Source organism: Musca domestica, unplaced genomic scaffold (genome assembly GCF_030504385.1).
Source record: "Musca domestica strain aabys unplaced genomic scaffold, Musca_domestica.polishedcontigs.V.1.1 46, whole genome shotgun sequence".
NCBI lineage: Eukaryota > Metazoa > Arthropoda > Insecta > Diptera > Muscidae > Musca > Musca domestica.
The window spans coordinates 6,508,194-6,535,487 of record NW_026712336.1 but is presented as its reverse complement, the minus strand read 5'-3'; the positions used below and the strand labels follow the sequence as shown (position 1 = coordinate 6,535,487).

The following is a 27,294-nucleotide window of genomic DNA, read 5'->3' as shown; positions in this document are numbered from 1 at the left end:
TAAAAATCCATTCCTTACGTAGAATTTTTTTTGAAAATTCTCTTTCCATAAAATATCAAGAAAGTCTCTAAAAATAACAACAATATAATAATTTATTTTCCAACTTTTCCTAATTTTTTATTAAAATGTTTTTTTGAGCTTAAGGTCAATATTGTTTTTATGACCTCCACCTTGAAAAGGAGGGTATACTAACTTTCTCATTCCGTTTGTAACTTTTCGAAACATTCATGATAGACCCTACGAAGTATATATATTCATGATCACCATAAAATGCTAAGTGGATTTAACAATGTCCGTCTGTCTGTCGGTCTGTCTGTTGAAATCACGATACAGCTCACATTATTCGACGTAGAGCTTCAAAATTTGGCAGAAAAATATGTATCCTAGACACAGGATGGTTGGTATTGAAAATAAGATATATCGGTCCACGTTTTGGTATAGCCGTCATATAACAGTACCTCCCGATATTCAGTATTTTGAGGATTTTCGCAACATTTTTCCACGCATTTGCCTAAAAATTGGTATATGTAGGTCATAATGGGTTCTAGTTTCACTGGCGGAACATTGCATGTATAGGTCCACGTATTCGTATGGCCCCCATATAACGTTACGTCCAGATATTCGGTATTTTTGTGATTCTTGCCATTTTTTACGGATTTGTCTTAAAATTGATGTGTGTAGGTCATAATAGGTGTAAGCTCCAGTGGCGGAATATTGTATGTATAGGCCCACGTTTTCGTGTTGCCTCATACAACGGTACCTCCCGATATTCGGTATTTTGCTGATTTTCCAACATTTTTAAACGGATTTGTCTAAAAATTGGTATATATAGATCATAATAGGTTCTAGTTCCGGTGGCGGAACATTGTGTGTATAGGTCCACGTTTTCCTGTTGCCCCCATACAACGGTACCTCCCGATATTCGGTATTTTCATGATTTTTGCCACATTTTCCCACGAATTTGTCTAAAAATTGGTAAATGTAAGTCATAATAGGTTCTACTTCCGATGGCAGAACCTTGTATGTATATATGGGAGCTATAGTTATATCTGAACCGATTTTCATTAAATTTTATGTACTTGTTTTTAGGATGAACTCAATCGGAATTGCCAAATTTCAGTCTATTTGGGCTGATATTAGTCATTTGGTGCACAATAAACCTGATATCGGATAAAGGTAAAGATATGGGAGCTATATCCTAAGCTGATCCGATCTCGATAAAATTTTACAGATGTGTTTCTAGGCTCCATAAGTTATGCGGTATCAAATATCATTCTTGTGGAGTGCATATTACGGATGTGAGGAACTTGAAACCCTAAATCGGGTGAAACTTATATATGGGAACTATAGCAATATCTTAACCGATTTTCTCCAAATTTGATGCACTTGCTTCTAGACTGAATTCAGTCGGATATGCCAAAATTCAGATCATTTGGGCTGATATTGGCCATCTGGTGCACAATTAACGTGAAATCGGTCGAAGATATATATGGGAGCTATATCCAGATCTGAACCGATTTTCACCAAATTTGATGTACTTGCTTCTACACTGAAATCGTTCGGATGTGGAAAATTTCATCTCAATCGGATGATAAATGCGACCTGCTTTTTGTTCATAAAAACACATGGACAGGCTGACGGACGGACGCACAGACGGCAGACATGCATAAATCGACTCAAAAAGTGATTCTGTGGAGATCCTTAAAAGTAAATATGGGTCTATCTCGCTTCCTTCTCCATGTTACGAAAAAAATGCACAAAGACATAATACCCTTACCCTGTAGGGTATAAACAATAATAACCTCAATTTCCAAGAAAATTTAATTTAAAATATTACATCTTCTGACATTAGAAATAAATTCTATTCAAAATTCTCCAACAACAACTCTCCAAGTTTACATATCTGCAACACACTTACAACTTCCTTTAAATCCACTCAAAAAAAAAAAACATGTCGAACCTTTCCCTTTTTTTCTGCATTAATCCACTCTAATTAAGTAGTAAACGTCATTATATGATCACGAACGGAATTGTGTTTGAATAAGAATCTTGTATGCGCACAAAATTACAACGACCAGACAACAGCTAAACAAGAAACCCCAGCTTGGCAAGAAATCAGCTCGTCAGCCAACCAGCCAGCCGGCAAAGCGTAGCTCCAGCCACTTTTTTGTGATTAAGGCCTTTTGTTGCAGCAATACCAACCAAATCGAACATTTCACAACAACATCCGTCATCTGAGCTGTTGTTGCTGTAGCTGGATAATTATTGATGTTGATGTTGTTGTCGTTGTTTCTTAGTTGACGTTTTTCTTGCTGCTAGACTTTATTGTTGTCTCAAGCCGTTTCTTGCCAAGCAATTTTGTTCTTTACAAATGATGTAGTGGACAAATCACGCGTTTTTGAAACCATTAAAATTTTTGGTTTTTTATTATTTTTCTTTAAAACTAAAGCAAAAGCTCATTTTGTTCTTTGTTGACAAAATGCAATTGTTGTTGTTTGTATTCGTAGAGAACTTCAAAAAATGTGTGCAATTATGAGCTGGAGGAAAAACATCACGTTGACAAAAAAAAAAAAAAAAAAAAAAAAAAACGTGCAAAATCTAACCTTTGCTCTAAATGTTAACGTTTTTGTTGGGGTTTTGAAAGTTGAGGGTATATAAAGGGGTATAAAATAGAGTATTAAGAGTTTTCTGAAAAGGAAGATAAAATCAATAAAACCTTGGGAAGCAAAGGGGGATCCTAGAGGATAATGAATGTAAAAGGTTTTCTGGCTCAATGATACCTCTCGAGGACATGTAAAATATGTTATAATATATAAAGGTATGTAAAATGCATTTCAGCTTTGGAAGTCCTATAAATTACCTTTCAGCAATAGAAGTCTCGCAAAACATCGTCTGACAAACCTTTGAAAGGTATCATATGGCAATACAAGATATATAAAATTTATTCTAGCTTAAAATCCATTCAAGGAATTCTCTAATTATAGAGTGGGTCTAAAAGATCAAGCTTTAGAATACTTGAAATAATTTTCCTTTAGAACACCTGTGAAAGGTGAAATATGTATAGAAGACTTGTATAAGTTCTTCTTGCTATGGAAGACTTCTATATGACATTAATGCTATAGAAGACAAACAAAATAAATCTGTACAAGGGGTTTTTGCTATAGGACTGGAAGGGTCCTGGAAGAGATTGTTTAGAAGAAGTCTTGCATATATAGATCGAGGCTTTTATACCCTCTACCAAACAATGGAGTGTGTATTATATTTGTCATTCCGTTTTTAATATGTCGAAATATTCGTTGCAGACCCGAGTTACAGTTTTTTCATCTCACCCTGTACCGTGATACTGGTAGCGTAGCCCAAATTCAAGGAACAGGACGGAAGAAAACTGCAACATTAGTAGAAATGGTCGAGAACTAAAAAAGCGCGTCGCACTGGCCGAAAAATGGCGCGTGAGCTGAACATATCGCAGTAGCCCATTCGGCAAATATTGAAAAATGAGCTCGGGGTAAAGCCATTGAAATTCAAAGACAAAAACTGAAAGAACTTACACCGCAACAGAAAGAAAATAGACTGAAAAGAGCTAAAGAGTTGCTTCGCTTGGCCGAAAGTGGTGAATTGCCGAATTTGGTTTTCTCCGATGAGAAAACATTCGTTGTCCAGCAGTTTGTAAACAAATAAAATTATCGCGTTTGTTTGCCAAAGAGGTCAACTGAAAATGTGCGTCTTCGGTTGGCCACCAGAACTCAAGCGCCGGCCATGGTGATGGTGTTGGCCGCCATAACAGCCGATGGTCGCTCTCCGCTCGTATCAATCGATAGTGGCATAAGAATAAATGCTGAATATTATCGCGAAAATATTCTGGAGGGTGTATTAAAGCCTTGGGCACGCAAACATTTTGGGCGCAGACATTCGACATTCCAACAGGACTTAGCACCATCGCACTCAGCACGCGCCACCCAAGAATGGTTACAAAATGAGCTTCCTCGCTTCATTTGCAGCGCACAATAGCCACAAAAATCTTCGGATACCAATCCCATTGGGTCTGGAGTATTTTGGAAAGCAAGTTTGGCACTAAAAAATACCAAAGTGTCGATCACCTCAAACAAGCACTTCGCCGGGAATGGGCCAAAATACCGCAGAGCAACATTCGGGCAGCGTGTGACCGTTTCATTGGCCGTTTGAAAGTCATAATTTGTGCCAAAGGTGACCAATTCGAACAAATCAAAACATGTTCTAAAATTTTTTGCTATTTCCGACATTTTTTGCTTTCATTCAATAAAATTAAAAAAAAAAATGTAAAAATTATGGCGTTTAACTTTATTGCAGTTTTTTTTTAATCTCATCCTGTAGTTATTAGTGGCAACAAGTAGCAATGAGGTTTTTTTGCTGGATAGTCGATCTGACATACAATTGTTGGTATATTGGATCGCCTGTAGAATTATGAGCCCAAGCTCCTTTGCCAAATCTCCTGTGCAAATAATGAACTGAACCCTCTGTGGAATGATGAACCGAATTCCCAGCCCAACAATGGACAGAATCTTCCTGGTCAATGGAAAACGAAGACTCAGTCTGATATGACCCCAATTTGTTTTGGAAAGAACAAGTCGAAGCTCCTGTGGAACTAGGAAGCGAAGCTCTTTTGTCGAAGCACCTTTGTCGAAGCAACTTTGCCGAATCTGAACGAGACTGATCCTCTGACAAACAATGAACCGTAGCCGTTGTGAACTAATCGTATTAATTCTCAGAGGAACAACATATCGAAGTCCCTGTGAAATAACGAACCGAAGCTCATGTGTCACAATGAACCTAACTTATCTGGAGATAAACGAATCGCTTATGTGTGGAGCAATGAAGCTGCTTTGCCAATACGTTGCAATTGACTTGCAAAAAATTATTTTTATAACCCTTTCCGCATTTGTTTTTAACAGACATCGTAGTTCAATATGTTACCGACATATGTACACACATGTACATATGTATGTATGTGCGTTGAAGCGTATGTATGTCTCTATATCCGCCGGTAATTATAGTGTTTTCTTAATTTTAGCTTTTTTCCCCTCCACTACAATGTTGCTCAATTTTCTAGTATTTCAAAATTGATAACAACAATTTAGTTTTTGTTTTTTTTTTTTTTTTTTTTTTTTTTTTTTGTAAGATATTGAAATAAAAAATGCAATTTAGAAACAATTCTTGAATATTTTCGCGGAAAAGTATTCAAAAGCACATTTCTGATGTATGCGAAAATATTACTCATGCAATCGGAATGCACCATTGAACTACCTTGTCATAAAAATAATTGTGTCGTAAATTCCCCAAATTGTAATTTATTTTTGTTTTTAAATTTGATTCATTTTTTATGTTATTTTTTATTTTCAATTTCAATACTTACATCTGGCAGTGCTCGACATGTTGTGACCGCTATTGACACTATGGCCAATGCTATAACAATTAACTGTGACATGTTTTTTGTTATTTTTTGTGTGTGATTAAATGGTGAATTATAATCCTAATGCTGGTACCGAAAATAAATGGAGAACTGAAAAGAAAATGAAAAAAATAATAAAAAATAATAAATTAAAAAAAAAAATTAAAAATACTCAAAAATATAAAAAATATTTATATGAAAAATTGGGTTTTGACTTAAAAAATTTTCCAGTCTGTCCAAATTAAAAATTGAATCTTAAGTTCTAAAAGGCCTAGCTCAAATATGCACCAGAAATATATCATACAGTTTTTGGTGAGGCCAATAGATAAAATTTAATTTATTTAAAAATAAGTAGAAAAGAAGTTCGGACAGGGCCGAACTTTGAATAACCTCCACCATTTGAAACGAATATGGACATTTTCAAACCAAGAAATAAAAATAAATAAAAAAAAGAAAATCCCTTAAAAATTCTGTTAAAATCTTAAAAATACCGAATGTAGGGAGTTACCCTTGAATAGGGTTCTATACGAAGACGTGGACCTGCATAGGGAATATTTGTCATCGGCCATTATAATAATCAAATACGAAATATGAAACGATTCCGGTAAACACCGAATATAGGGAGGTACCGTTATCTGTGGACTTTACGAAGACATGGATCTGCATAGGCTATTTTATGAAATAGGGCTTAGTACCAATTACGAAGTGCATTTATGAAATGGGGCTTAGTACCCATTACGAAGTGCAAATAGGAAATTTGAAACAATTTCGGTGAATAATGTCGTTAAAATCAACAAATTACCCAATATAGAGAGCTACCGATATTTAGGTGCTATGCGAAGATCTGGACTTGCATAGAAATTTTTCTGTCACAGGCTGTAGTACCCATTAAGAACTTCAAATACGAAAGTTGCAACAATTCCGGTGAATGATGTCGCTGAAATCAGCAAAATACCGAATATTGGAAGGTTCTGTTATATGGGAGCTATACGAAGACCTGGACTTGCATAGACAATTTTCTGTCACAGGCTGCAGTACCCATTGGGAACTCTAAATATGGAACTTGCAACAATTTCGGTAAATGATGTCACTGAAATCAGCAAAATACCGAATATAGAAATGTAAAGCTATAGGGGGGGCTATGCCTAAACGAAAACCTACAGGGTGAGATGAAAAAAACTGCAACCAAATTCAGACTGCTGTCATTTCAAAGCCACTCGTCCGACACCTGTTAAAATTATTCCAGTGACAGCTCATTATATTGCGTACAAGCATACAAAAGCATTTTGGTGAGAATTTTCCAGAAAAAAAGTTCTTTCTGATCGAATTCAAGCGTGATAGTGTGATTTCTTTATATCTGGCTGGAAAACCACAAGTGGCTATCGTTAGAGCACTCCAGCATTTAAATCTGAATAAATCTTTTGTGTCTCGTACCATCGCTCGTTACCGTGATACTGATAGCGTAGCTCGATGTCAATGAAGTGGACGGAAGAAAACAGCAACATCAACAGAAATGGTTCGCAGTGACCGAAATATGGCTCGTGAGCTGAACATATCGCAATATTCCATTCGGCAAATATTGAAAAATGAGCTCGGGGTAAAGCCATTGAAATTCCAAAAAGTTCAAGAACTTACACCGCTACAGAGAAATAACAGATTCAAAAGAGCTACATAGTTGCTTCGCTTGGCCAAAAGTGGTAAACTGCCGAATTTGGTTTTCTCCGATCTCCGATGAGAAAACATTCGTTGCCCAGCAGTTTGTAAACAAACAAAATGATCGTGTTTACTTCTCAAAGAGGTTAGCTGAAAATGTGCACCTTCGGTTGGCCACCAGAACTCAAGCACCTGCCCAGGGTAATGGTGTGGGCCGCCATAACAGCCGATGGGCGCTCTCCTCTCGTATAAATCGACCGTGGCATCAGAATAAATGCCGAATATTATCGTGAAAATATTCTGGAGAATGTATTAAAACCTTTTGGCCGCAGACCTCGGATATTCAACAGGACTCAGCACCATCGCACTCAGCACGCGCCACCAAGATTGGTTATAAAATGAGGTTCCTCGCTTCATTTCCAGCGCACAATGGTCACCAAAATCTCCGGATACCAATCCGTTGGACTATTGTGTCTGGAGTATTTTGGAAGGTAAGGTTGGCACTAGAAAATACCAAAGTGTCGATTACCTCAAGCAAGCGCTTCCCCGGGATTGGGCCAAAATACCGCAGAGCAACATTCGGGCAGCGTGTGACGGTTTCATTTGCCGTTTGAAGGTCATAATTCGTGCCAAATATGACCAATTCTAAACTTATTTTAAAATTTGATGTTATTTCCGATATTTTTTGCTTTCATTTGATAAAATTTTCAAAAAAAAAATGTAAAAATTATGGCGTTTGTCTTTGTTGCAGTTTTTTTATCTCACCCTGTACATACATGGTTCTATATGAAGACATGGACTTGCATAGGGAATTTTTGTTATAGACCATTATAATATTCAAATACGAAACTTGAGACAATTCCGGTGAACACCTATTATAGGCAGGTGACGTTATATGGTGGCTATACGAAGACCTAGACGTGCACCTGGACCAGCAGTTTTCTGTCACAGAGTATAGTACCAAGTACAAAATGCAAATAGGAAATTTGAAAAAATTCCGGTGAATAATTTAGCTAAAATCACCAAATATAGGATATTTAATATAGATATTTAGGGGCTGTACGAAGACCTGGGCCTGCATAGACAATTTTCCGTCACATGCTGTAGTACCCGTTACCAATTATAATTACGAAATTTTTAAACAATTCCGGTGAACAATGTGGCTAAAGTCATCAAAATACCGAATATAGAGAGGTACAGTTATATGTGGTCTATACCTAACGAGGACCTATATAGCCCATTTTCAATTTCAAAATTACTGCAGACCAAACTGAGTAAAATTTTATCAACCTACTTCAAATCGTTTGGAAGCTACAGTGATTTCCACAGACGGACGGACATCGCTAAATCGACATAGAATTGTATGCTGATCAAGAATATATATACTTTGTAGGGTCGAAAATTCATATACTCTAAAATTCGATTTCGAATTAAAATGTTTCGAATTAAAATGCTTCGAATTACATCGGAAAAAGGTGTAGTTGGATCCTTCTTCGAAATTTTTTTGCAATGGATTGCTGGGTTCCTCGCTTCTTCTGTGGCAGGGGAGCAAAAGGCCTCCATCTGACTACATTTGTGACCCAGTCATTTAAATAAATGATCCCACAATCCAAAACAAACAAAAATAACATTAAACCCATAAAAAAAACTAAACTTATGCCTCCCCTGCTTATTAAGGCCAATAAAGTCAGTTGCACTTTTGCATATGGGTCAGATGTCACATTACCACCTCGGAGTTCAAGAGTAAAACAAGAGACTGGTGATACTCTTTGCAAAAGCAAAAATTAAAAAAAAAATAAACCACAACCCGAAATTCGCCATGGCTTTAGAGTTGCAAACAATGCCAAGCAAAAGAAAAGTATACGATTTTTTTAAAAAATGACCCTTCACACATAAAAGATTTAAGTAAAAGGTCTTTTTTGTTTTTTAGTGGGCGCCTATTAAGTGGAAACATAAAATATAACAAATGAAAGACATTAAAAATTATGCTACCACAAGATATGATACAAAAACGAATTTCAAACATAACTTTTAAAAACAAAAAAAAAAAAAAATGAAATGAAATAAAAAATCAAAAAAATATATAAAAAATATGCCATTAAATAAACAACAAAAATCAATTTCGCAAAAATAGCAGCAGTAGCAACAACAACTCACCCCATCAAATGCATTCGAATATTGCAAAGCAAAACGAATAACAAAAAAACCTAATCATATCAATTGGCTACCTTTTAATTCATTTCAAAGACCAACATCGGCGGCCAAACAAAAAATGCATTTGTAAAGGAGTCTAAAAATCGTTTAAAAAATCATTTTCGCCATTCATTGGTTGGCCGGATTTATATAACTTCCGTTTAAATTTTTTATGATTTGAAATGATGGCGTAAGGTTTTTATGAACTTTTTTTAATTAAAATTGTGTGAATTAAAATTGAAAGCTTAAATTAAGCGAAATGGTATTAAAAAAATTAAAAAAAAATATGATATAATACGGAAATTCAATTAAATGTTTTTAAAACGTGAATTTTCAAGATCGAGTTTTAGGCAAGCTTACATTTTTTAATTCTAATAATTGTAATAAATAAAATATAGGACAGCTTATAGGCCAAAGTAATTTTATAACACCTCAAATAATCGCAGTAATTTATTAGAATTCAATGCCGGTTTACTCAAAATTATATTTCCTTAATAACTAGTATTTAAGATCACTCTCGAGCTTAGGGTGCATAGGAATGAAATTAAAAGACAAAAATTGGACGAATAAACTGTAAAATCGAGAGAGAATGCGTGTACTGTACAAACACAGTACAAAGCAATTACAAAACCAGTAAAGAAAGGTCAAAAGTCGGGCAGGACCCCTATGCGCATTTAGTACGGCTCCCGTAACAAAAATATTAATATTGAAAATTTATGTGAAGTAAATCATACCAACTATGAACCAATAACATTGCAATAGACATACCGGACCGAGTTTCACCAAATGTTAAAAATCGGTTGAATATAAAAAAATCTATTCAATTTGGGCAGATATTACATATATGATGAGCAATAACCTGTAAAATCGGATGAAGATATGTATCGAAGCTGAATCAAAATCTGAGCCGATCGCGATAAAATTTGGCGGAGCTGTATCTGATGCCCGGCATCAAATATCATTGTTGTTGAGTGTATATTACGAATGTGAGGGACTTTAACAACATATCGGATAAGACATACATATATATGGGAGCTATAGATATATCTGAAACGATTTTCACCAAAGTACATCAACTTGCTTCTAGACTGAATTCAGTCGGATGTGCCAAAATGCAGGTCATTTGGCCTGATATTTGCCATTTGGTGCACAAACTATAACTAAATTTGACCCGATTCTCACCAATTTCGTTCGTTCTTGGGCTAAGCAAATATTGTCTGGAAAATTTCATCTCATACGGATAGTAAATGCGACCTGTATTTTGTTTACAAAAATACATGGACAGACAGACAGACGGACGGACATGCATAAATCGACTCAGAAAGTGATTCTATGAAGATCCTCAAAAGTAACTATGGGTCTATCTCGCTTCCTTCTCCGTGTTACAAACAAATGCACAAAGACCTAATAGCCTTACTACTACTGTGGTGTAGGGTATAAAAATGCTCACAGTTACTTCTCAGCTTTAGATAAGAGAAATATTTATCGAGGGAGAATAAGATAGAGAATTGGAGAGAGAGAGAGAGAGAGAGAGAGAGAGAGAGAGAGAGATAGAGAGCTCTCACAATGTTTTTTCTTTGAGAGAATTGTAAACAAGGTTGCCAGAACTTCGATTTCCGTTGAATCTATACCTCCATGACAGTAGTACACTGTATTATATGTCAAACCACCAACCATAAAGTCGGATGTTCAATCCCATCATCGACAAATAAAAAATGTGATGTGAGATAAAAGGCAAAACAAATATAATGCTAGTTTCCCAAAGATTAAGTAGTTACTGTTGCCAACAAGTACTTATTTAACCCATTATTTGGTAATGGGATAAATTGTTGTTTAAAATCAATCGAAAGTATGACAAAAATATGAGCTTAAATTTTTCAAATAAAGAATATGTTCTGGAACTGATTTAGCTATCGCAAGACAAAGAAAAAAACTCTCCACAAAGGCGAACGAAATTCTGCCTCCCAGTAAAAATAGCCATTACAAATCTGCTTACTAGATCTAAGTGCTTATGGGCTCAACTGCTCTTTTCCTCGATATTTGTTCAATAATTTATTTTTTCAATTTTTTATACCCTCCACCATATATATTATGGAGGGTATATTAAGCTCGTAATTCCATCGAAATAATAATACGATTTGCTGTAACCACGCTAGAGTCAAAACGAATTAAGATAGGAAGCTAACATTTTGCATAGACCAATATTTTGTTTGTAGGCAGGTCAAGTTCGAAAATGGGCTATAACTCCCAATTTTCTGTATTTTGATGATTATGGGGACAATATTCAGCGGGTTGTTTAAAACTTCGTATTTGAAACTCGTAATGGGTACTACAACCTATGACGGAAAATTGTCTATGCAGGTCCACTTCTTCGTATAGACCACATATAGCGGCACCTCCCTGTAATTGGTATTTTGATGATATTAGTGGCATTATTCACCGGAATTGTCTCTAGTTTGATGATATGACGATAATTTTTTACCGGAATTTTTTCAAATTTCGTATTTAAAGGTGGTAATGGGTTACAGCCTACGATAAAAAATTTATGTGCAAGACTACTTCTTTGTATAGCCCCCATATTTCCTTCAAGTTTCTTCAAAATGGTGGAGAGTATTAAAAGTTTATTAAAATTTTATTAAAATTTTACAATAATTCTCGCGTATAAATTTGAAATATGGCTGAGGGATAGCAAACTTTTGTGAAATAGAACGTTTCAAATCCTATTTCACAGTTGACCATTTTTAATATTTTGAACATTAATGTTCGCATTTAATTATTTTAGGGTTCTTTTTTCTAACACCTTGTTATTGTAGATTTATAGATTTTGGAAGTACTTTTAGCTAAATCATTTTCTAGATTTTTTTAAATATTTTTTAATTTTTGTTTTCGGTATTATATTACAATTGATTGCAAAAATTACGTTTTTTTTTTTTCATTAAATATGTTTTTTGCAAATTCAGAATGGTATTCGTTAAAAACAAATGTGACTAACATTTGCCCATTCCATCCGTGGCATGTAATAATTTTGGAAAAATAGATAAAAATTAAATTTTCATTTCAACATTTTCGAAAATTTCTTTAAATTCAAGAGACCCCTTAATCTACGAAATTTAGTTTTTGACCCCTAAGGTCAATCCATTTCCCACTGGTATAGGGCACACAAGATTCTACAAGTAAAAAATTGAAAAGTTCCAACACCCACATATTCAAATTCTCTTCCATATTCATAACTCATGTGAATCACTTCAATTGTGCCAACAGTTGACCAAGTCCCAGATTTCCGATGTCAGCTGAAAATATTATTCTTTTTTGCTTTTATTAAAAAAAAAAAACTAACTTTTGAACGTCAAGCCCAATTCAATGTCAAAGCAGTGCTTATTTCAATGTCCCCAAGTTCAGTTAATACATTCGGCACTTTATAATCGCATTACATTACCTGCTGCTCATCATTTGCTCAAAGTGCTTATGTTTACAGTTTTTTTTTTTTTTTTTGGTGTAATTGGAGCAAAAATGACAAACAATAACAAAAATACTGTGAATATCAATGTTATGACATTTTAGAACGGAAAGTGGGAAAGAGAATGATTTCAAAAAGGGGGAAATGAATTAGCAAGATTTTAAAATTGTGATTTTGCTTACTTTGGCTAGTCTCAAGTAAATGGGAAATAATTAAAAATGAGATTCAATTATAAATATTTCTTAATAATTGGGACAATTTTCCCCATCCTTGCTTTTATATAAACAAAATCATTGCCATATTAATTAAAAAAGTAAAGGAAGTCTAAATGTTGGGCGGGCCGACTTTATGATACCCTACACCCCTTTGCATACTTAGTAGAGAGAAAAAATAGAAAATATAACAAATCGGATAAACAATATAGCTATATCTGAACAGATTCACCAAATTTGGCATACTTGTTTCTGGGCTCAATTTTGGTAGTAAATACCAAATTCCATCCCATTTAGACTAATATTACACGTTTGGTGCAGAATAAATGGCAAATCGGACGAAGATATAGATGAGAGCTGTACTTTGGGCTGATACTACATGTTTGGTGCACAATTAAAGGCAAATCGGACGAAGATATATATGGGAGCTATATCTAAATTTTGACACATTATCTCCAATTTCAATAAGGTTCGTCCTTGGACCAAACAAATGACTTACATGTGCAAAATTTCATTTGGAGCGGGCAATTTACTTTGTTTAAAAAAATACATGGAGAGACGGACGGACAGACATGCATAATTCGAGTCAGAATGTGATTCTATGCAGGTCATTAAAAGGAACAATGGGTCTATCTCGTTTTCTTTTGCCTGTTGCAATTAAATTCACAAAGACATAATACCTCTACCACCCTATAATGTAGGGTATTAAAATTAATCCAAATTCTATGTTTTAATTTATTTTTTATGCCCTACACCACATTTTTGTCAGGATATTATGTCTTTGTGCATTTGTTTGTAACATGGAGAAGGAAGCGAGATAGACCCATTGTTATTTTCGAGGATCTTCATAGAATCCCTTTTTGAGTCGATTTATGCATGTCAGTACATCTATCCGTCTGTAAATCCGCCTGACCACGCATTTTTGTGAACAAAATGAAGGTCGCATTTATTATCCGATTGAGATGAAATTTTCCAAACAATATTTGTTTTGCTCAAGGACGAACCCTATTGAAATTGCTGAAAATTGGTTCAAATAAATATATATCTTCAACCGATTTCGGGTTAATTGTACACTAAAAGACCAATATCAATCCAACGAATTTGGTACACCCAACCGAATTCGGTCTAGAAGCAAGTATATCAAATTTGGAGAGAATCGGTTTAGATATAGCTAAGCACTCCAAAAGAATGATATTTGGTACAAGATAACTTATTGAGCTCATAAATACCTCTGTCAAATTTTATCGAGTTCGGATCAGATTAGGATATATCTTCCGTATATATATCTTTATCCGATATCAGATTTATTGTGGGCTAAATTTTGGCACTTCCGATTGAATTCATACCAGAAACAAGTACTTCAAATTTAGTGAAATTCTGTTCAGAGATAGCTATATCTCCCATATGTATGTTTCATCCGATTTGGGGTTTCAACTCCCTCACATGCGTAATATACACTCCACTAGAATGACCTTTGGTATCAGATACAGCTTAGAAATACGTGTCTGTAATTTTGTCAAGATTACGATATGCCTCCCAATATATCGTCAACCGATTGTGTACCAAGTACATGACATTCTGGGAGAATCGGTTCAGATATAGCTATAGCTGTCATAGAATGATACAAGAATGATATTTGAAAATAACTCCAATATATAACTTTATCCGATTTCAGGATTGTTGACTACCAACTGGCTAATATCAGTCCAAATGACCTGAATTTCGGCATAGCCGACGAATTCAGTCTACAAGCAAGTACTTCAAATTTGATGAAAATCGGTTCACATATAGCTATAGCTCCCACATATATGTTTCATCCGATTTATGGTTTTAAGTGCCTCACATGCGTAATATGCACTATACAACAATAAAATTTAATGTCGGGCATCGGATACTGCTCGAAAATACCTCTGGCAATTTTTTTTTGAGATCGGTTCAGATTTTTATTAATATATATCTTTACCCGATTGTACGGTTATTTTCATATTCAAACAAATTTTAGCATTTTGTGAAACTTGGTCCGGTATATCTATTACTCCAATAAATATTTTTTAATATAATCCTTATCGAAGTCACATCATACAGCAATTTTATTTGGTACTTGAGGTACAAAATCCTCAGTAAAATTTGTTGAAAATCGATTCAGAGCTGGATATAGTTCCCAAATTGTGACTACTCTAAAAACCATGATACACATTCAAAAAAGGTTCACAGTTGGAATTTTCTATTTCACATAAATTCCCAATATAAAATTATTTGTTACGGGGGCTCTACTTAATTTGCATAGTGGTGTGGGGTATCATATGGTCGGCCCCGCCCGACCCTTTATCTTTCCTTGCTGGTTTTGTTTAATTTAGAAAAATTAAGTCAAGTATCTTTATTTTCTTTTTATTTTTCAATTTTCTTTCACATTGTCATCTAGAAAAATGAATAATGACATTTCACAGTATGTAATCTTTAATTTACCTCTAATCCCCCCCATACCAGTATTTAAGAGAAAACTTGAATTTTATTTCCAGTTTTTTTTTCATTAATGATGCATATCAAGGTTAATTCACATCAAGAAATAGAAAAACCTTAAAAACCCCGAGTAAATTAAAAATCTCATGTCATACATATTTTCAAAATTTAATCTAAATCTTAAAATTCCACAAAACGAGCATCACTGATATGCAGAGATGGCTTCAAAATGTAAAAAACACCCAAAATAGCGGGCTAATCAAATTTCTGATATGCATTTTGATTGATGTTCCTTTTATTCAAAACAAAATTATTAATTTAATCTTTTACGAAATGGTGGAAGATTAATAAATAAAATAAATTATTACAAAATTTATAAAACACGTTGCGAAGAAGCTACCCCTATGGGCTTGGTTGAAAAGCGAAAAACAAGAAGCTGGGTTTTGGTAATGAAATTCATTTTATTTGGAAAAATAAGCTTCTGTAAAGGGAGGAAATAAAATGTCGAATCTTGAATATATGCATATAGCCATCTAAAATAAATTTTAATCGTTTACACAAATTTTTGAACTCATATCGGTTTTTATTTTGCATAGAGAAGCAGGTGGTCATTTCGATCGATAAATCCAAAAATCTAACTTTTTCCCCCTCATAGGGCCCAGATGTCCCAAATTTCATAGAATAGGGACAATAAATACAAAACACCTTAAGCTCTTCTTCATTTTAGAGGAGTACTCACCACCACTTCAAAAATTCACAATTCTTGCCCCTTTTGCTTCAACGATTCAATGAAACGTCACAGAAACATGATCAATTATGCCACTACCTTGATGTCGATGTTGAGGTCAATTTGCATAATTGGAATTTTGATTTCCGTGCAATTATGAAACCGGTAGCAAAAATGCAAACCGAAGAAAAAAAGAAAATAATTAAAAAATATTTTTTGATTATTTTCTTGTCTCCAAAAAGTTCTTCTTTGCCAAAAAATTATACAACGACATACTTACAAACATATGCGTTTATTTCATTGATTCTTTTTGCCAGATTTTCTTAAATTACTGCTCATTCTATTAATTTCATGGTAATTGATGCATCGGTAACACAAAAATGTATTAACAAAATCAAAACCAAACTAATAAAATAAAATGAATATCCAAATTTATTTCAAATGTCATTGAAATTTAAATGGATGTTTTTCGAATAAAATCCAAGCTACTTATTTTTCATTGTTTTTTTATTTCAATTTTGCTTTCTTTAGTAAAAGGTGGTTGGTTATATAACTGAAATTATGATCACCATAAAAATAAAGGGAGCATACTGTTCATGATCGTCATTTAGATAATGATGATGGTATTTGAAATGAGATGAAGATAGTGCCATTAAAAAAAACGTTATATATATTATGGCTTCCGTTTAGGAAATATTCCCAAAAAGTTAGATAATGTAAAGGGGAATGATGGAGTTTAAGGAAATCTTCCTTCCACCTATAAGGGAAATGCAAATAAATATATAAATTAAGTTTAAAATCAAACAAGGGAAAAAGCGGTAAGTTTGGCCAGGCCGAACTTTGAATACCCACCTCCATTTGGAACTAATTTTGAAATTTTCCAAAAAATAAATAACTCGTTAAAAATTATATTAAAATTTGAAAAATACCGAATATAATAATGGGGTCTATACGAAGACGTGGACCTGCATAGAGAACTTCAGTAATAGGCATGTTTCTCTTCCAGAGTGTAAAATACACAGAAGGAATGAATGACGACGAACTTATTACAGGTTGAGATGAAAAACTGCAACCAACCTCAGACTGCTGTCATTTCTAAGCCACTCGTCCGACATCTGTTAAAATTATTTCAGTGACAGCTCGATATATTGTTTACAAGAGTACAAAAGCATTTTGGTGAGAATTTTCCAGAAAAAAATATTATTCGTGATGGAATTCAGCGTGATAGTGTGATTTCTTTATATTTGGCTGGAAACCCGCAAGTGGCTATCGTTAGAGCACTTCAGCGTTTAAATCTGAATAAATCTCTTGTGTCTCGTACCATCGCTCGTTACCGTGATGCTGGTAGCGTAGCCCGACGTCAACGAAGTGGACGGAAGAAAACAGCAACATCAGCGGAAATGGTTCGAAAAGTAAAGTAGCGACTTGATCGAAACCCGCGTCGCAGTGGCCAAAAAATGGCTCGTGAGCTGTACATATCAAAATATTCCATTCGGCAAGTATTAAAAAATGAGCTCGGGGTAAACCCATTGAAATTAAATTCCAAAAAGTGCAAGAACTTACACCGCAACGGAAAGAAAGAAAGAAAAAAGAGCTAAAGAGTTGCTTCGCTTGGCCGAAAGTGATGAACTGCCGAATTTAGTTTTCTCTCTCTCTCTCTCCGATGAGAAAACATTCGTTGTCCAGCAGTTTATAAACAAACAAAATGATCGTTTTTACTTGCCAAAGAGGTCAGCTGAAAATGTGCACCTTCGGTTGGCCACCAGAACTCAAGCGCCGGCCATGGTGATGGTGTGGGCCGCCATAACAGCCGATGGTCGCTCTCCGCTCTTATTAATCGACCGTGGCATCAGACTAAATGCCGAATATTATCGCGAAAATATTCTCGAGGGTATATTAAAGTCTTGGGCACGCAAACATTTTGTCCGCAGACCTTGGACATTCCAACAGGACTTAGAATCATCGCACTCTACACGCGCCACCCAAGAATGGTTACAAAATGAGATTCCTCGCTTCATCTACAGTTCACAATGGCCACCAAAATCTTCGGATACCAATCCGTTGTTCTATTGTCTCTGGAGTGCTTTGGCACTAAAAAATACCAAAGTGTCGATCCCTCAAGTATGCGCTTCACCGGGAATGGGCCAAAATACCGCAGAGCAACATTCGGGCAGCGTGTGACGGTTTCATTGGCCGTTTGAAAGCCATAATTCGTCCAAAAGGTGACCAATTCGAACAAATCTAAACTTATTCTAAAATTTATTGCTATTTCCGACTTTTTTGCTTTCATTCAATAAAATTTAAAAAAATGAATAAAGTATTGCGTTTGACTTTGTTGCAGTTTTTTATCTCACCCTGTACTAAACAGATTGTGCTGGAAACCTGAAATTGGGTATTAGGGTCAATGTTCATATGTCGTCTGTACATATGAAGGTGGTTTCTTAAATGTCTACTCTAATTGTACGAAGAGTACTGAATGGTACTATACTTGGTATTGGGTGAAGGAATGGAAATAAAATTGAGTTGGAATTTTCCAATTTGATATTGAGGTCTGTGTTGCTATCTGGGATTGTGACATGACGTTGGTTTTGAAAATGTGTACTAAAATTGTCCGGAAAATACTAAGTTGAGTATTGGGTGAAGGGATAGATCAGGAATCCGAAACTAAATTTGGGTGAAGGAAAAGAGCTGAAATCCTGACATGTTATATAGATGTCACAGTTGTTGTCTGGAGTTAAGATATGGAGGTGGTTTTGAAAATGTGTCCCATATTTGTACGAAAAGTACTAAATTGTACTAAATTTGGTATTAGGATAAGAAATAGGGCTAGAACTCTCAAATTTGATACTAAGATCTCTGTTGGTATGTGGAATTGAGGTGGTTATGGAAATGTGTACTAAAATTGTACGACAATTACTACATGGTACTAAATTTGGTATTGGGTGAAGGAATAGGACTGGAATCCTCAAATTTGATATTGAGGTCTCTCTTGGTGTATGAAATTAAGATATGGAGGTGATTTTGGAAATGTGTACTATAATTGTACAAAAAGTACCAAATTTGTTGTTGGGGTGAGGGGATAGAGCTGAAACCGTGGAATTTTATATCTCTTGGGAGATTTTGGAAATGGGTTCTATCTTTGTACAAAAAGTACTAAATGGTACTAAATTGTGGTACTGTGTGAAGGAATAGGGCTGGAAACCTTAAATATATAAATCCTTAAATAAAATATAAATCTTTGAAAGTCCTAAAATTTTGGCTCCATGCATGGTACAATAAGGAGGTAGAACAGCTTAGTATAACTACAGAAATAAAGCCCTGAGTCTATGCCCGCTTCCGAATTTTTCAAAATTATAGGCAACAAGTTGTTTGCATTTATTTGATATTTTTTGTCCATTTTTAAAATGAGTCGAGAAGTGCGAAAGATGTATGAAATACCCGGATGTTCTCTCAAAAATTTGATCCTAAGTGTTCAGTCTTTCAATTCAATGTCTAATTTGGTTAATTAATTAATACGCGCCCCGCAATTTAAGTTTCTTCCAATCATTGATTTTGAAAATATTTTGTTTTTATTTTTCAAAACAACAAATACATAAAGAAGATTGGCAGAAGTTGGGCACACTTAGAAGAAATTGTAATCAGCTGATAGCTCTACTTTACCTTTTTATTGTACCATGGTTCGATCTATAAAGTTTTGATTAACATTTTTTGTCTAACTGAACAATTTGCACATTTTGAGTACCAAAAAGGCCTAACACGAACTGTTGGAACGAATCTGAAATTTTAAGGTGAACTTTACGCTGACGAGGTAGCGGGCGCTTGCTAGTATAATTATAATTGCCATTTCAGTTCAGCCGATAGAACGTAGAGGCTTTGACAATCGAGAGGATAAACCGTACCATAATTAATATGTTTAAATGCCAGGAAAGAAGAACGTACCAAATGTCAAATCGTATTTTTTACAGGAGACTAATTTGTTTTTTATTTCCCATAGAAGATCCAATGGTCTTCGGAAGACCCAATGGTCTCTTCGATTCAGAAAAATAAATGGTTTCTTTTTTCTTGAAAAAAAAAAAACTAAGGGGTCTTCATTTTTACAGAAGGCAAAATGACCTTCAATTTCAAATCCTAAGGTAAGATAGGATACCTATTGCAGATTCTTTATATTATTTTTCTAATATTTCCATCTTGTAAATAACTGAACAAATAAAATTTACCACATTGCCTTCACCAAGATTTTCCCAATTCCAAAATAAAAATGTCAAAAGATGACACTACCTGCCAGACACAATTCCACATTTGGCCAAAGGGAATTTCCAAACTTCTATGAAATTAGTTTCGATTTTTTTTTTTTGCCTTAATGCATATTCATATCGGACAAAAGTTCAGAGGTTCATTAAAGATGCTATACACTGCAGTGTAAACCCTATAAGATGCACATCACTGAAGACTGCATTCAAATGCCGTTGCAAACAATTTTAAATGTCATCCGGTACTATGTTTTTATTGCAGCAGCCTTGTAATTCGAGACAACAACAGTTAAGAATACACCAATCAATGAGAGGGACAAAAAAAAATGCTAAAAGAAGAGGATGATATTTCTTGAGAGAAACGAAAAAAAAAAACATCAAATACAACAATGCAGGCCGTAATACAAAACTTTTGCGAAAACAACAACAAACAACTTCCAAGAAGTGCAGAAATCCCCAACAACAATAGATAAATTGCAATGCAGAATTGGTGTTTTGTTTGTTGTAGTTTTTTTTCTATAGCCTTTGGCTATGCAAAACCAAAAATATGTGTTGTTGCTATCAAATGTATACAACTAATCAAAGCATAACTCATGCATAACCTATTCCACTTCTTGGAGTTGCTATTTCAATGGTGTTTGTTTTTGGTGTATTTTTTTTTCTTTTCATACGAAATCATCATTTTTCATTTTGCATGCATGCAAAAAAATAGAGAAGAATAAAAAATATTGTTAATTAATGTTTCAAGCTTCTTCGCCTTCGTCTGCTTGGCTAATTGTTAAAGGCCCGCATACGCCTTTTTGGGTTTTGGTCATTAGCCATTAATTAGCCGACACCATCGTATGGACAGCGCATTTGTTTGCCAATGCAAATGCAATAATCTTCAAATAAAACATATTCAAGCAAATTATTACTATTTTTATTTCTTGAATTTAAATTAAAAACTCCAACACCTAATGTATAAAACAACAACAAAAAATTGTGTAAATTTAAAGCGTGTGGTTGTAACGAATTATGAAAGACAAATTATAATGAATTCTCTTCATTATGTTTTTGAGATTGTAAAGTTTTTTTTTGTATGCTTAATGAAAAGGTCAAACAGTGCTTGAACAAAACATTTTCCAGGAAATGGGTCATTATTTTGGTGGGACATTTCAATGAACTCGGTCTGGAAGTTTGCTTTAATTCATAGTTGTCTTGTCTGTTTTGTACGTTATTTAATTTGGAGCTTGTATGTAATGACTTTTTTAAACGACTTTCAAGGTTATACAAATATTTCAGGGAACTAGGGTCAGAGTTGGAAAACTTTACAATGTAAAAAAAAACTACAAAAAATCCAGAAGCGATTCTGTTAAAAAATATGCCCATGATTGCTCTATTTCATTTGCTTTGATGGCGCCATCTTTATTTATTTATTTATTTATTTATTTATTTATTTATTTATTTATTTATTTATTTATTTAATTATTTATCTAGTGTGTTGCTTATTTATTGGTGCATTTACTTCTAATTTCCTTTATTCGATATTAGGATACACCATAAAAGAGGGCAAATTTGTAAGAGATATGCTCTCAATTTCATTGTGCAGCTACATTTTAGAAACACCACCAATTTCCTAGAAATTGGAATATTGCTAGCGCCATCTACACTTTAATTATGCAAACTCTTTTGACCTTTTGAAAAGAACATAAAAACTCGGAAACTAATTCTCTTTATTTTATTTATTCTAGGGAGCAAGGTATTGAAAAGATATGTTTGCAATTCATGCCTGTGCATGAATTACTTAATAATAATAATTTTAATAATTAATTTAAACGCCATCTATTTCTAAAAATTAAAAATCTTCTCAGCGCAATCTAGACGTAATTAAAAATTATTAATTTTATTCTGGCATGTACTTGAGAAAAATGTTGAAGACATGCCTTCTTAGGCAAATAAATTTCAGAGTTATCTATTTCTACAAAATTGGAAAGTTCGAAGCGCCATCTTTTAGTTTATTTATTATTTTATTTATTTCTAATTTACTTTATTCTAGACTAGAATGCACCATAAAAAAGGGAAATTTGGAAGCGAAGTGTCTTTAATTTTAGTGTGCAGCTACATTTCCGGACCACCAAAAATTTCCTAAAATTTGAAATATTGCTAGCGCCATCTACACTTCAATGATGCAATATCGGTAACTCGTGTGCCTATGGGGCAACATTTGTTTACAATTTGAAAACTCTGAACCTATCCAAATTTAATCGAATCTATGATTTGCTTTTAAGGTAATTTGGAAGAGATAGTATCTCCCTGTAAAATTAGAGGGTTCTAAGCGCCATCTTTTAATGGTTTATTTTCGATCTTAGGATGCACCATAAAATAGGGAAACTTGAAATAGGAGTGCCCTTAATTTTATTGTGCAGCTACATTTCCGAACCACCAATAATTTCCTAAAAATTGTGATATTTCTAGCGTCATCTACACCTCAATGATGCAATATTGGTAACTCATGTGCCCTTAAGACTATTTTTTCGGATTTAACAATGTGTAGGCTATAAACCGACCTAAATTTATTCGCTTCTATGATTTGCTTTTAAGGTAAAAAAATTGGAAGAGATAATATTATTCTACTAAATTTGAATGTTCTAAGCGCCATCTTTTAGTCGTTTATTTATTATTTTATTTGTTTCTAATTCTTTGTATTAGATTTTAGGATAAACCATAAAAGAGGGACATTTGCAAGAGAAGTGTGCTTAATTTTAGTGTGCAACTACATTTCCGAACCACCAACAATTTCCTAAAATTTGAAATATTACCAGCGCCATCTACACAGCAATTATGCAATATTGGTAACTCGTGTGCCCTTAAGGCAATATTTTTTTATTTTACAATGTTTAGACTCTTAACCGAACTAAATTTATCCGATTCTATGATTTTAAGATAAAAAATTTGAAGAGATAATATTTTTCTACTAAATTGGAACGTTCTAAGCGCCATCTTTTAGTCGTTTAATTATTATCTTACTTATTTCTAATTTCCTTTCATCTAGATTAGGATAAACATAAAATAGGGAAATTTGGAAAAGAAGCGCCCTTAATTTTATTGAGCACCTATATTCAAGGGAAACCATTAATTTCCCAACATTTAGGATATTGCAAGCGCCATCTACACTTTATTTTTTTTTTTAATTTTATATCTTGAAAACTCTGAACCTAATAAAATTTATTCGATTCTATGATTTCCTTTTAAGGTAAAACATTTGGAAGAGATAATATCTTTCTACTAAATTGTAATGTTCAAAGCGCCATTTTTTATTCGTTTAATTATTATTTTATTAATTCCTAACTCTCTTATTTCGATTTTAGGATCGAGAAAATTTTGGAAATGAGGGAAATTTAGAAGGTGTATACCTTCAAGTCCATTGTTTAATTGTAGAGCCACCGACTTCCAAAATGTGGGATATTGCTACCGCCATCTACACTTCAATGATACAATATTGGTAACTCGTTTGCCCTCAAGGTAATATTTTTTTGTATTTTGCAATGTGCGGACTCTGAACCGAATTTAAATTTATTAGATTCTATGATTTACCTCTACAGTGGGAAATTTGAAAGATATATTATCTTAGGCACCAATATTGCAGAAATATCTACTTCTACAACATTCTAGTTGTTTATTTATTGTTTTATTTTTTTCTAATTCTCTTCAATCGATGTACCTTAAATGAGTGGAAAGTTTGGAGGAGATATACCTTATACAGGCAAATTTCAGAGCCACTTTTTTCCTACAATTCGGGATATTGCTAGAGCCACCTTCACTTCACTTGTGCAATATTGGTAAATGCAATATTTTGGTGTATTTTGTAATTCGCAAACTCTGCACCTTTATTGCATTCTAGGATATATCTATAAAGAGGAGGTATTGAAGAGATAGGTTTACAACTTCTTTGCAATCTATTTCTCATGAAATGTATTCTAAGAAAAATTGGATATGTTATTAGCACCATCTATACATCAGTGGTACGATATTGCTATCAATGTACAAACTCTAAACCTGTTTTACTTTATTCGAATCTAGGATTTGATTGAGGGAAATTTTGAAGAAATGATTTCTAGGACTACGATAATTCAAAGCTATCTATTTTCTAAAAAATGGGATGTTCTTAGCGCCATCTTTTAGTTATTTATTATTTTGTTTATTTCTTTCACCTTAAATGAGGGGGAAATTTGGAAGAAATATACCTTCAATTTCATTGCCCAGCTACATTTTAGAGCTAGCCATTGTGATGCTAACTTTCTAAAAATTGAATATGTTCTTAACGCCACACGTCAGTAGTACAATATTGCTATATTGAGTGCTTTTTAAAAAATAATTTTATGGCAATTTGCAAACTGTGAACCGATTTCACTTTATTTCATTGTAGGATGTGCTTAAGACAAATAAGGAAGAGATAATTTCTTGGACAATATAATTGGGATTTTCTAAGCGCCATCTTTTAGCCACACATTTATTTATTGTTTTATTTATTTCCAAATCGTATTTTTCGATTTAGGATATATTTCAAAAGAGGGTAATATCGAATAGATATTGGGCAGAAAAAATTCAGCTATCTATTTCTGAATATTTGCTGCATTCCTAGCGCCATTTACACGTCAATGGTACAATATTTTTTAACTCTCTTAAAAAATAATTTTACGGCAAACCGCAAACTCGTAATCGATTTCACTTTATTTGCTTCTACGAAGTCCTTGATGGAAAAGATAATTGTAGTAATATTTTTATTTTATTTAGTAAACCTCAGGGCTATCTAGTTTTAAAAGATTAAGATGTTATCAGCGCCATCTTTTAGATGTTTATTTTTATATTTTATCAGTTCTATAAGACCATTATTATTCCTTTTATTTGATTGTAGGTTGCACCTCAAAGGAGGGAAATACTAAGGAGAAATGCGCCCAATATTATTATTGTGCAGCCGAATTTCAAAAAAAAAAATCTTAAGATTGAAGATGCTTTTAGTGCCACCTACACTTCAATGGTACGAAATTGTTAAATCTGAGTTTGGGGCAATAATATGGGAGATTTTGCAATGTGTAGACACTGAACATAATTCACTTATTCACCTAATTCTAGAATTTGCTAATGACAAGCAACTTTCTGAAAAAGTGAGACGTTCTTAACGCCATCTTTTAATAATTTATGTATTTATATCCTCATTTATAACTCCTTAAATATAGGAAAATGCAGAAGAGGTATGATTAATTTCGGAGTCATATATTTCTACAAAAAGGAGGTGTTCTTAGCGCCACCTACACTTCAATGGTAGACAATTATTAACTCATTTGCTTGGAGCTTTTCTGCAGAAATTTAAGTGTAGTATTTCCACAACCCTTCGAATTTGAACATCGAAATCGAGCTGTATCAATCCCTCAATACTATCAATATAAGATATTTCATATTGTAAATTTTGGACCTGATGAAACGAAAACAGGGAGTATATCTCATCTTCAATATCCTATTAGCGCAAAAATTATGCCAAAAATACAAAAGAGTAAATATCTCAGCTTCGGCATAAAGGACAAATTTTTATTTGAATTATAGATGGCGTTCCTTGATTGTATTGTATAGATGGATCTCTTAAGCTTCAATATAGATATATGAAAAAAAAAAAAAGAAATGTTTTTTATTTGAATTATAGATGTCGTTCTTTTTGATTTTTTTTTTTATTAATGATAATGTTTAAGTTGAAATATAGATGGCGGAATGTGGGTGTAATTTAGGATTTTCAGTTTATCTTCTTTAAATAGTTCAAATGTTCACGCTCTTAAGTAGATCTTTCAGAAAATATAAAGTCGGAACCCATAGAACAATGGATCTAATATAAATGGTTGGAAATGATTGAGTGGCGCACAGTTCGAAAGGGATGCGATGAGCTTTCAGCAAATAAACATTTCAACATGAAATTTCTTCAGGGTCCTAAACTAGGCGCCCTACTGGCTCAAAACATTTTGAGAAATTAAATTCGTTTGAAGCTAACAGTGATTTTGATTTACAAGAATTAATAGCCGACGGTTTAAAAGTTATGGTCACTTTAAAATACTTTAAGACAATATTGACCGGTGAATACAGGATAATGGTTTAAATTAAAGTATAGATGGCGTAACATCCAGATTCTGTTCGCAATATCGGGCCTTTATAGGGAAGACTATAAAGAACTACAACTTATATCGCAATTTTTTCTGTAATAGTGAATTTCAATAACCTCTACAAATTTTCCTCTGCGTGTTGCAAGGCTGCATAAATATTCATAATTCCCATCGTCGTAATATCCGTAACTCAAAATTATGTGTGATAATTGTCAGCATTAGCATCCTTATACAGCAACATTATTAAATCATAAATTAAACTTACCAAACTCAATATTTTCATTGACATATCGCAACCATAAGAAAAAAATTAAAATAAAATCCCACATACATTTTACACAAGTGTGTAGGAAAATGTTGCAAAATATTCAAAGAAATATTTTGCAGCAACAGCTTCCATATGAAAAACGATCCATGCCAACACGGATTTACCTACCACGCCAACATCTCGACTATATTTGTATGTTGGATGTTGTCGGACGGCAAACAACTTCTTCCTCTTTTTTATTTATTTATTTATTTTTTTTTTTTGTTTCGTACGATCAACACTTGTTTGTTTGCTTTGCAGTTGTTGAAGAAAATTTTCACTTTCGTTTTCATTTAGGCATAAAGCAAACAGGTAAGACAAAAAAGAGATAAAAATTAGCAAAGCCAAGAAAAGATGCTCGCAAAAAATATTATGCAAAAAGAAAAAAACAGCATATATTTCCTCTCACAAAGTCTCCAAAGGAGAAGCCGCTAAAACAAATACTAAAACGATATTCAACTCAAAATCACATGAATACTCATATT

The 27,294-nt window shown here is 33.7% G+C and overlaps 1 protein-coding gene across 2 annotated transcripts in view; it reads right to left on the bottom strand.

Annotated features, from left to right (window-relative positions):
• The window catches only part of LOC101896425 (A disintegrin and metalloproteinase with thrombospondin motifs like), a 232,801-nt gene that overhangs the window by 191,838 nt on the left and 13,669 nt on the right, over positions 1-27,294 (bottom strand). For both annotated transcript variants that reach the window (XM_059127546.1, XM_059127547.1), the window contains exon 2: positions 5,390-5,536. In XM_059127546.1, coding sequence (XP_058983529.1) covers positions 5,390-5,461 — 72 coding nt within the window. In that variant the 5' untranslated portion in view covers positions 5,462-5,536. The remainder of the gene's footprint in view (positions 1-5,389; positions 5,537-27,294) is intronic.